The 8,172-nt window shown below is 41.7% G+C and overlaps 3 protein-coding genes across 4 annotated transcripts; 2 read left to right on the top strand and 1 right to left on the bottom strand.

Annotated features, from left to right (window-relative positions):
- The first annotated feature begins 71 nt into the window (after window positions 1-71).
- Window positions 72-1,037, top strand: LOC148089695 (beta-1,3-galactosyltransferase 2-like). The gene has a single exon (XM_087788041.1). It carries the CDS (start codon window positions 72-74, stop codon window positions 1,035-1,037), a length of 966 nt encoding a protein of 321 aa, XP_087644167.1.
- A 1,642-nt stretch (window positions 1,038-2,679) lies between these two features.
- On the bottom strand, window positions 2,680-4,945 carry LOC148089694 (GTPase IMAP family member 9-like). The gene is made up of 3 exons (XM_087809277.1): window positions 4,797-4,945; window positions 4,635-4,682; window positions 2,680-3,704 (listed from the first exon to the last, which is right to left on the bottom strand). The coding sequence occupies exons 1-3, from the start codon at window positions 4,837-4,839 to the stop codon at window positions 2,710-2,712; spliced, it is 1,086 nt and encodes a 361-aa protein (XP_087665403.1). The 5' UTR covers window positions 4,840-4,945; the 3' UTR covers window positions 2,680-2,709.
- A 62-nt stretch (window positions 4,946-5,007) lies between these two features.
- Window positions 5,008-7,035, top strand: LOC148089693 (GTPase IMAP family member 9-like). Of its 2 annotated transcripts, none has more exons than XM_087809307.1 (2): window positions 5,008-5,374; window positions 5,982-7,035. In XM_087809307.1, the coding sequence occupies exons 1-2, from the start codon at window positions 5,368-5,370 to the stop codon at window positions 6,968-6,970; spliced, it is 996 nt and encodes a 331-aa protein (XP_087665433.1). In that variant the 5' UTR covers window positions 5,008-5,367; the 3' UTR covers window positions 6,971-7,035. The 2 variants fall into 2 exon arrangements, with proteins under 2 accessions (XP_087665433.1, XP_087665424.1); XM_087809298.1 differs by having other exon boundaries at window positions 5,331-5,432.
- The last annotated feature ends 1,137 nt before the right edge of the window (window positions 7,036-8,172 follow it).

The following is an 8,172-nucleotide window of genomic DNA, read 5'->3' as shown; positions in this document are numbered from 1 at the left end:
GGACCAGAGGGAGGCCATTGTTCCGGCTTTGGTTCCATGTCATTGTTTTTCTGAGTCTTGTGGGCCTGGTGATGTGCTTCACAGTCTTCAGAGACGACTTCTCAATTCTAAGCCATTACATAACGGTCGTCAACTGGACGAATCATGTGGGCCGAGCCCCTCCTTACAGCACCGATCCAAGGACCAGGACCGCCAAAGACACTTTCAAACCTTCCTTCCAGTTTCATCAAGCCTACCCTCGGAACTACGCATTAACCATGGATGTCCCGGACGTGTGCAAGGCCGACAGGCCTTTCCTGGTCATGATGGTGCCGGTGACGCCAACGGACACAGCGGCCCGGGATGCCATCCGGAAGACGTGGGGCAAAGAGAAGCTGGTAAAGGGCAAGGTTGTCCTGACTCGGTTTGTGTTAGGCAGATCTCACATGCAGGAAAAGCTCAACGAGGAGCTCGCTCTCCACCATGACCTGATCCAAAGTGACTTTGTGGATTCCTACCTTAACTTGACTATCAAAACCATGGTGATCATGGAATGGCTCGCTAGCCGCTGCCCGGAGGCAGAGTACGCCATGAAGGTGGATTCGGATATGTTCATCAACATTGAAAATCTGGTAATGATGTTGACAAACCCAACCATCTCAAGGACCAACTATCTAACTGGGATGCTGATGTATAATCAGCCAGTTATCCGCTCCACAGACTCAAAGTGGTTAGTCTCAGAGGAGATGCATCCAGAGCCAACATATGACGTATACGCTTTGGGAATGGGGTACGTGTTCTCCAACGACCTTCCGGCGAAGTTGGTTGAGATCAGCAAGACCGTGAAACCCTTCAACATCGAGGACGCCTACATTGGGGTTTGTATGAAAAAGCTGGGACTGACACTCACCTCAGCCCTCGATCCCTCACAGTTCCAGGCCTATAACACAGAGTACAATCGCTGCCAATTCTCAAAAGTCATCACCGTTATTCTGGGCAGTTCAGAGGAGCTGATCAGATACTGGACCGACTTGAACAAGCCCGGACCACCTTGTTGAGAGGACGTGTCTGGACCTCTTTAAAGAAGGCTGTTGGTGGTGATGATGTTGCATCTTCATAACACAAAATTAATCTAAGAATACATTTTCTCAGAAATGTTACTTAAATTCAAATCATTTCAAAATCATGGAGCAGAAAATATACTTAAAGTAAAAGTGAATACCTTGTTTTAATAGTGAGTGTGTCTACAGTGTTAATGTATACGTCTTTACAATCTATTGCCTTAGTAACCGGAGGTTAATGTTTAATAGAATTATCTATAAACAACGTGATATCAGCATATGTGTGTAGGGAACTCTATATTTCCTCAATTTATTCACTCACATGTCATGATACAATATTATTTTGCTTTTTCTTTAAGGGGGAGTAACACATTACTGAAAAAGTTTCTTTTCACATATCAATTTATTTCACAACCCTCCTTTTCGACTATTTATGAGATATGAAATATAACTTTTTCAAATGAATTATCTTTCTGTTCTTGATAAAATAAAAGATAAATGTTGTGCTTGTAATTGTTATTGACTTCTGTCTTTTCAGGTGCAGTCAAGGAACGATGCAAAAGAGGAAATTAAAAATGTAATAATTTTGAACTATGTTTGTCAATATGAATACTTTATTATTAGGAAAACTTTGGCGATGATATGGATCAACTAGGATGACAATCAGGATCCCGGTGAATATATTTAAATAGAAATAAGATAAAGTAATCATGACCTTTTTAACCTCTTGGCATTGTTTTTTCAATCATTATTTCTTTTGTTTTAATGTGTCATTTCCTGGTAGAAATTTTGAAACTTCTCAGTTGTTAACTTTTTCTTGTCAAAATAAAAGTCACAAATAAATGTTCTCCTCCAGAATATTCACACTTGTCACGTCACATAGTTTTAACGACAATTCTGTATTATTACCCAAACTGTCTTTTTTATTCTGTCCAGCGTTCAACCATGACAATACAAAAGTCCCCACTTTGGACATCCCATAATTTACATACAATTTCAATAAATATTTTCGTCTGACAAAATTAACCTTCCAGACTGTTGCTCCTAAGCTTTGGAACGATCTCAGTGTTTGATGATCTACTGACTCCTTCAAGAAACATCTCAAGACACTTTGATTTGTGCTTTTCCCTGATTTTCTGGAACTCCTGTGTTGTTCGCAGTTTTATCTTGATCTTTTAAGTACTTAGTAAGTAAAGTGTGTATTGTTTTTGATTGTTAAAGTGCTTTATGACTCTCGTCTAGAAAGATCTTTACAAATGACTATTACTTATTTACTTACATGTTGATGCCTCATTTTCACCCAAAAATACAAATGAGTTTGCTTTGCTTTTTAAATGTTTTAATAAATGGTTGGTTTTGTCATCGCTTCGTTGTCGTCTTATATGAAATGTCAATGTTATATTTCATTAGACACACTTGTTGAAGCGCAGATTTAATTTTAGTGGACATACAGCATAAACTTGTTAAGAGATGTAAAAATTACGAAAACCACGCGTTTGTCTTAGTTGAATCTAATTTCATAGATAACACACAGTTGTAATTTAATGTTTTAAAGCAGTTGTGAGTCTATGTTGAAGCATTTGGTGGTCAACACTATCCAAGGCAGCACTGAGGTCCAGTACTGAAACTGATCAGAGACAAACAAGTGACCTTTATTCGACCACAAACATCAGAGTATGTTACAGCCGCTCTTTTTCTCAGCTTTCTTCCTGGCGGCCTCGTCGTATTGTTTTTCCATCGCCTTTTTCTTTTCTTCAGTTTCTTTGGCCACCCTTTCTCGTAGCTTCTGCTTCTCCTCTTCAAACTTTTTCATTTCCATCTCCTTTTGTTGTCGGGCGTGCTCTCTCTCCTTCTCAAATGTATCCCTTTCCATTTTCATCATTTGCTCCATCCTTTGCTTCTCTCGCTGCTGTTCAGCCCGCATATTGGCCTCCATTCTCTGCATCTCCTGCTGAAATTTAGCTTGCATGGCTTGTTCTATCTTCTCTCTCTCTCTGCGGATCTTCTCAGCCTTCTCTGCAAGGATGCGTTTCTTTTCCTCCTCTATGGCTTTCTCCGCTTCCTGGAACATCTTGTTGGTGTAGTGGCGTCCTCCGTTCTTGGCTACGATTCTGTGGATCTTCTGGAGCAGCTGAGTGACCTGGGAGTGATCGTTGGACTTGTTGTTGAACAACTGGTACTCGCCGTTACATCTCTTCACCAGTTCCTGAATCTCTGGACTTTCATTCAAGAAGTCCTCGAAGCTTCCCTCCAGCTGGTCTGCATGAGTGAAGAGCACCATGCTGTACTTGTCTGCTGCTGGACCGAAGATCTTCTGAATCTTCTGCACCGTCTGCTGCTCCTCTTCGGTGAACCGTCCGAGTCTGATGACCACTAGGAACACGTGAGGTCCGGGGCAGGCGAATCTGATGCACTGGCTGAGGTCTTCGGTGGTCTTGCTCGTGCCGAACCTGGTGTCGAAGAGCCCTGGAGTGTCGATGATGGCCACTGGTTTTCCATCCACCACTGCCACTTCCTTTGAGCAATTGACCGTTAAAGATTTAGCGCTGAACTTTGAGGCGAAGTAATTTCCTCCCAGGATAACATTTCCGGTTAAACTCTTTCCATTCCCGGTCTTTCCCACCAGCACGATCCTTGTCACCTTGTCGTTGGTCATGAAAGAGTCTGTGAAACAAATAACAGATGAAGTTTTTCACTCTCACTTGTCTAGCTGTCATGGCGAGGTCTGGGCGAACCATGCGGCCAGTTTTACTTTCCAAGCCGACCGACCAGACCGTAAAATTAAATGTCATCGTAATCAAAACGTATTTATACTCCCCCTGTATTTAAAGCACTCCAGGATCTTGCAGAAGATCTACCTCACAGGACAAAGATCTAGAATTAAAAGGTGCTTTGTAGAAACTAGACTATAAGAAATGTTTTCAGTTATTTAAAAATGCGTTTGTTGAGTAGTACACAATTAAAAGTCCATAATTCCACATTCATACATAGTTTTGATGCATTTAGTGTCAATCTTGTTTTTATTTTTTAGAAGATATTCGTTTATAGATTTTTTTTCCCCTTACATAAATCACTCAATACAGCTCCACAATGTCCCTTAGTGTACTAAGAAAAATAAACATAAAATGTTATATAATATAATCATCAGGATAAAATAAAGTAAAACTAAAACCAAAATAAAATAAAACACACACAAACAGGAAGAAAGACAAACACCACACCCACTCAAAGCTTATCACATGAATCAACGCAAGCGATCTTTTGGCCTGTAATGTACGTGTGATAAAGTCTCCGTACAACAGTTGACACATTTCAAATATCTGTTCCTGATCTCATCCTAAACACTCTTTGTAGGTCACACTATCAACAGGCCTTGAGTTTGAACGTGGTTTTCTAGAGAGTAAGTAAGTTAATTTTTATTTGTATAGCACTTTAACACCAGGGTCACAAAGCGCTTCAACAATCGAAACAATATTCAATAAAGTATATACTTTAAAGGTCAAGATAAAACTGATAACACAACAGGAGTTCCAGAAAATCAAGGAAAAGTCTGAACAAAAGAGTGTTAAAGTTTGGACACATTTTCACACCCACCGTTGTTCTCATCTTCCTGCATGGCCCTCAGCTCCTCCGCCGTGATGCCTGGAAGCAAAAAAACATGATCGACTGATGTTTTCGTCTCATTCAACCGGTGCAAAAGATGCTAAACTTAGCACTTTGTAAAAAAAAAAAGAGCCACAGACTCTTCAAACTCACCCAGGTGAGCAGCGATCTCCTCGTGTCCCTTCTTCAGGTCCATGTTCAGATCTTCAGCAGTTGTGTCGCGTGTGTGAAGAAGCTGCTGCACCTTTTTAAAGGGTCCCAGACGAGAGATTTCCCGCAGTGTCAGAACTACTTTCACTTTCGTCTGCTCCCCCTCCCCTCGAGGATTTACTGTAAACGGCAGCTCTTCTTGTCAAGACCTCGACCAGGGTTAAGAAAAATTCCTTCAATAATCTACTCACTTGTTGGACTAAATAAATAATAAATCAATATTTTTTTTATCTTCACATCCTTACCAAGGTGATGTTTTGGTTTCACTTCAGTCGTGGAGTTTCATTAACTGGTGAAACTGGCACAGACTGACAACTTAACCCAACACATTTTTTTTAAATGCATGATTAAAAACAAAACGAGTTTAAATATTAAATTTGGATTTTTTTTTTTTCTCCAAGAAACGGCGTGAGTAAACTCCACCAATCGGGAGCGTCCTCTTGAGTCACGTGACTTCACCATTCAGTGGTGCGTTCAGAGTCTCGTTCCTGGGACTCCTGCAGGTCTGACCGTCATGGGAGGTGAGTTGTCCTCGCTGGTGGAAGATCTGACAGGTTAACACTTATGTTTCCATGAAAGGTGTGAATTTGCACCGATTTTGTGTGTTTATTTTATATTAGAAACATGTTCCATCTTAAAAAAAAAAAAACCCACAATGCTGTATAAATGAAAACAATTGATGTGATGATTGTCATTCTTTGAACCATCTCAGCAAAAGTTATTGATCTGCCTGCACTGATGGATGGATTTGAAAAAAACAAAAATCATTAATTTTAACTTTGGATTTGCCTGTTTTTTTTACTACACAGGAAACATTCAGTCTCGCCATCTTTTTAAGTTAAACGTAAAATACCTTTTTTTCAATGAGAGATTTATGCTTATTTTATTGATTTTAAAAATAATAACTGAATCCTTAAAAGAGAAAGTTTATTTTAATAAAATAGCTAAGTTACACTCAAATAGAAAATCTTGACTCAAACTTTACTTTAAATTCTGCCTCTGTGATCCACCATTTTGACTCAACACTCACTTTAGACCTGCCCATGGCAGATTGACAGACTTTTTTAAGAGGCACCTTCAAGAGTCGACCACGGAGCTTCTCCAAGTGACTTGTCTTGATCTGCGCAGGATCGACCGACCGGGTGACGAGGATCGTGCTCTTGGGCAAGACTGGAAATGGGAAGAGCGCGGCTGGAAATACCATCCTGGGAAGACAGTGCTTCGAGTCGAAGTTCAGCTCGACGTCTCTGACGAAGACCTGCTCCAGAGGAGAAGGAGAGGTGGACGGACAAGCCGTCGTCGTCGTCGACTCTCCGGGCATCTTCAACACTTTTGACAACGAATGTACGTTTGATTTTAGTCCCTGCGTCTCACATGCGGCCCCCGGACCTCACGTGCTCCTGGTGGTCATCAGTCTGGGGAGGTTCACCGAGATAGAGCAGCAGACCACGCAGAAGATTCAGGAGATCTTCGGTCCAGCGGCCGAAAAGTACAGCATGGTTCTCTTCACTCACGCAGACCTGCTGGAGGGAAGCTTTGAGGAGTTCTTGGGCGAATGTCCGGAGCTCCAGGAAGTGGTGAAGAGATGCAACGGCGAGTACCAGGTGTTCAACAACAAGTCCCACGATCGCTCCCAGGTCACTCAGCTGCTCCAGAAGATCCACAGAATCGTAGCCAAGAACGGAGGAGGCCACTACACCGACGAGATGTTTCAGGATGCAGAGCGAGGAAACCGAGAGGAGAAGGAACGCATCGCCAGAGAGAACGAGGAGAAGAAGTGTTCGGAGAAAGAAGAGCTGGAGAGAGGAATTCAGCAGGAGTTCAGTGAAAAAATGAGAGAAAAACAGGCCGAGCAAGAGAGAGAAAGAGAAGCTGAAGAGCTGGAGAGAAGAAAGATGAAGGAGAGGACGGACAGAGAGCTCAGGGAGGAGAGGGAGAAGATTGAAGAGGAGCAGAGAAGAGAGAAGCTGAGGGCAGAGCAGGAGATGCAGAGGGTGAAGAAAGAATTGGAGGAGAAACGTAACCAGGAGCTGCGAGACGAACGAGATAGACTGATGCGTCAGGAGGAGGCGGAGCAGCGAGCGGAACGGAAGCGAAAAAAGTGCATCATTGTATAACTTTGTTGAGCGACTGTCCTCGATGTGATGTTAATCGCAAACTCAATAAAAGATTTTTAAAAGCTCTTCTCAGGTCTTTGACTCGTTTATATGAACCCATTGAAACACGAAGAGTAGGTTTTTTTGTTTGACGGTCACTTTACTTTAAAGATAAACAGATAGTATGTCTCAAATCAAACTCTGCAGGAAAAGATGCGACAGCTTCTTCTTCTACTACTATTTAACGATGATGGCAACCAGCTGTTCGAATGCTATCGACACCTGCTGGCAGCAGTGCTGTGTCTCAAATCGCATACTAGCGTACTAAAAGTTAGTATTTTTAGTACGTTAGTGTGTCTCAGTTCTTAGTATGCGAAATTTAGTGCGCCATGCATACTAAATTGGCGTACTAATACGCCCACAAAACTAGCATGGTTCGATGGACACTAACCATACTAAACAGCCGCCATTTTAATGACGTTGACGTTTTAAACGGAAGTTACGTCACTACCAGTCAAATGGAGGCAAGAGAACACGTTGAGAGCGACGCCCCCTCGGTCAATATTTCAACTGTATACCGATGTAAGTTTTTCATTTCATATGTTTGCACTAGTGCTGTTGTATAGAAACGTCATTAACGTATGTTTATGTGTATTTTGGACGAAAAGGTGAATGCTAATGTTATTTCGCTAGCTTGCGAGCGAACACTCACTAATCATACGTCATGACATGTACGTTACGTTTATTGTGGTATAAGATGTGTGTTCACAGCCGAATTGCTGAAGCTAGCGTATCAGCACAGAGTATATAAACGATATTGTTTTTACTGTTCTGAGTAAATATATTATTGTATTTATTTTCATTTAAAAATGTATTTATTTTTCAGGGGGCGATGAAGACACAAGGGCCCTCATTGAGTGGCGATCTGCTAACGCCTCCCTTTTTACAGGGAGACGTAATGCAGCCATCACTGGCTTTGAGTAAGTGAATGAACATCATATTTGATCATGCTAACATGAATGACACCTTAATAACTTACATGTTTGTAGAGATTGATGTTACTGTAAGGAGTGTCATTGCATAGTTGTGTCAACTTGTATTTCAATCAGGGTGTTCATTAATGCCCGGGAGCTGGGGGGGAAGGTGACCCCAGCCTACGCCAAAAAGAAGTGGGAAAACCTTAAACAAGCGTACAAGGTTGGTTTTCAAGCTAAGATGTCCTG

The sequence above is a fragment of the Callionymus lyra genome, chromosome 1 (genome assembly GCF_982586985.1).
Source record: "Callionymus lyra chromosome 1, fCalLyr1.hap1.1, whole genome shotgun sequence".
Taxonomy (NCBI): Eukaryota; Metazoa; Chordata; class Actinopteri; order Syngnathiformes; family Callionymidae; genus Callionymus; species Callionymus lyra.
This window is presented reverse-complemented; position numbering and strand designations above follow the sequence as displayed.

What these genes read in the sequence shown, in the direction of transcription:
- LOC148089695 (XM_087788041.1), top strand. Translation starts at nt 72, where the DNA reads ATGTGCTTCACAGTCTTCAGAGACGACTTCTCAATTCTAAGCCATTAC.
- LOC148089694 (XM_087809277.1), bottom strand. Translation starts at nt 4,839, where the DNA reads ATGGACCTGAAGAAGGGACACGAGGAGATCGCTGCTCACCTGG. An exon ending in GGAGATCGCTGCTCACCTGG is followed by an intron (nt 4,683 to 4,796) that starts GTGAGTTTGAAG and finishes TTTTGCTTCCAG; the next exon opens with GCATCACGGCGGAGGAGCTG. An exon ending in GCAGGAAGATGAGAACAACG is followed by an intron (nt 3,705 to 4,634) that starts GTGGGTGTGAAA and finishes TTTGTTTCACAG; the next exon opens with ACTCTTTCATGACCAACGAC.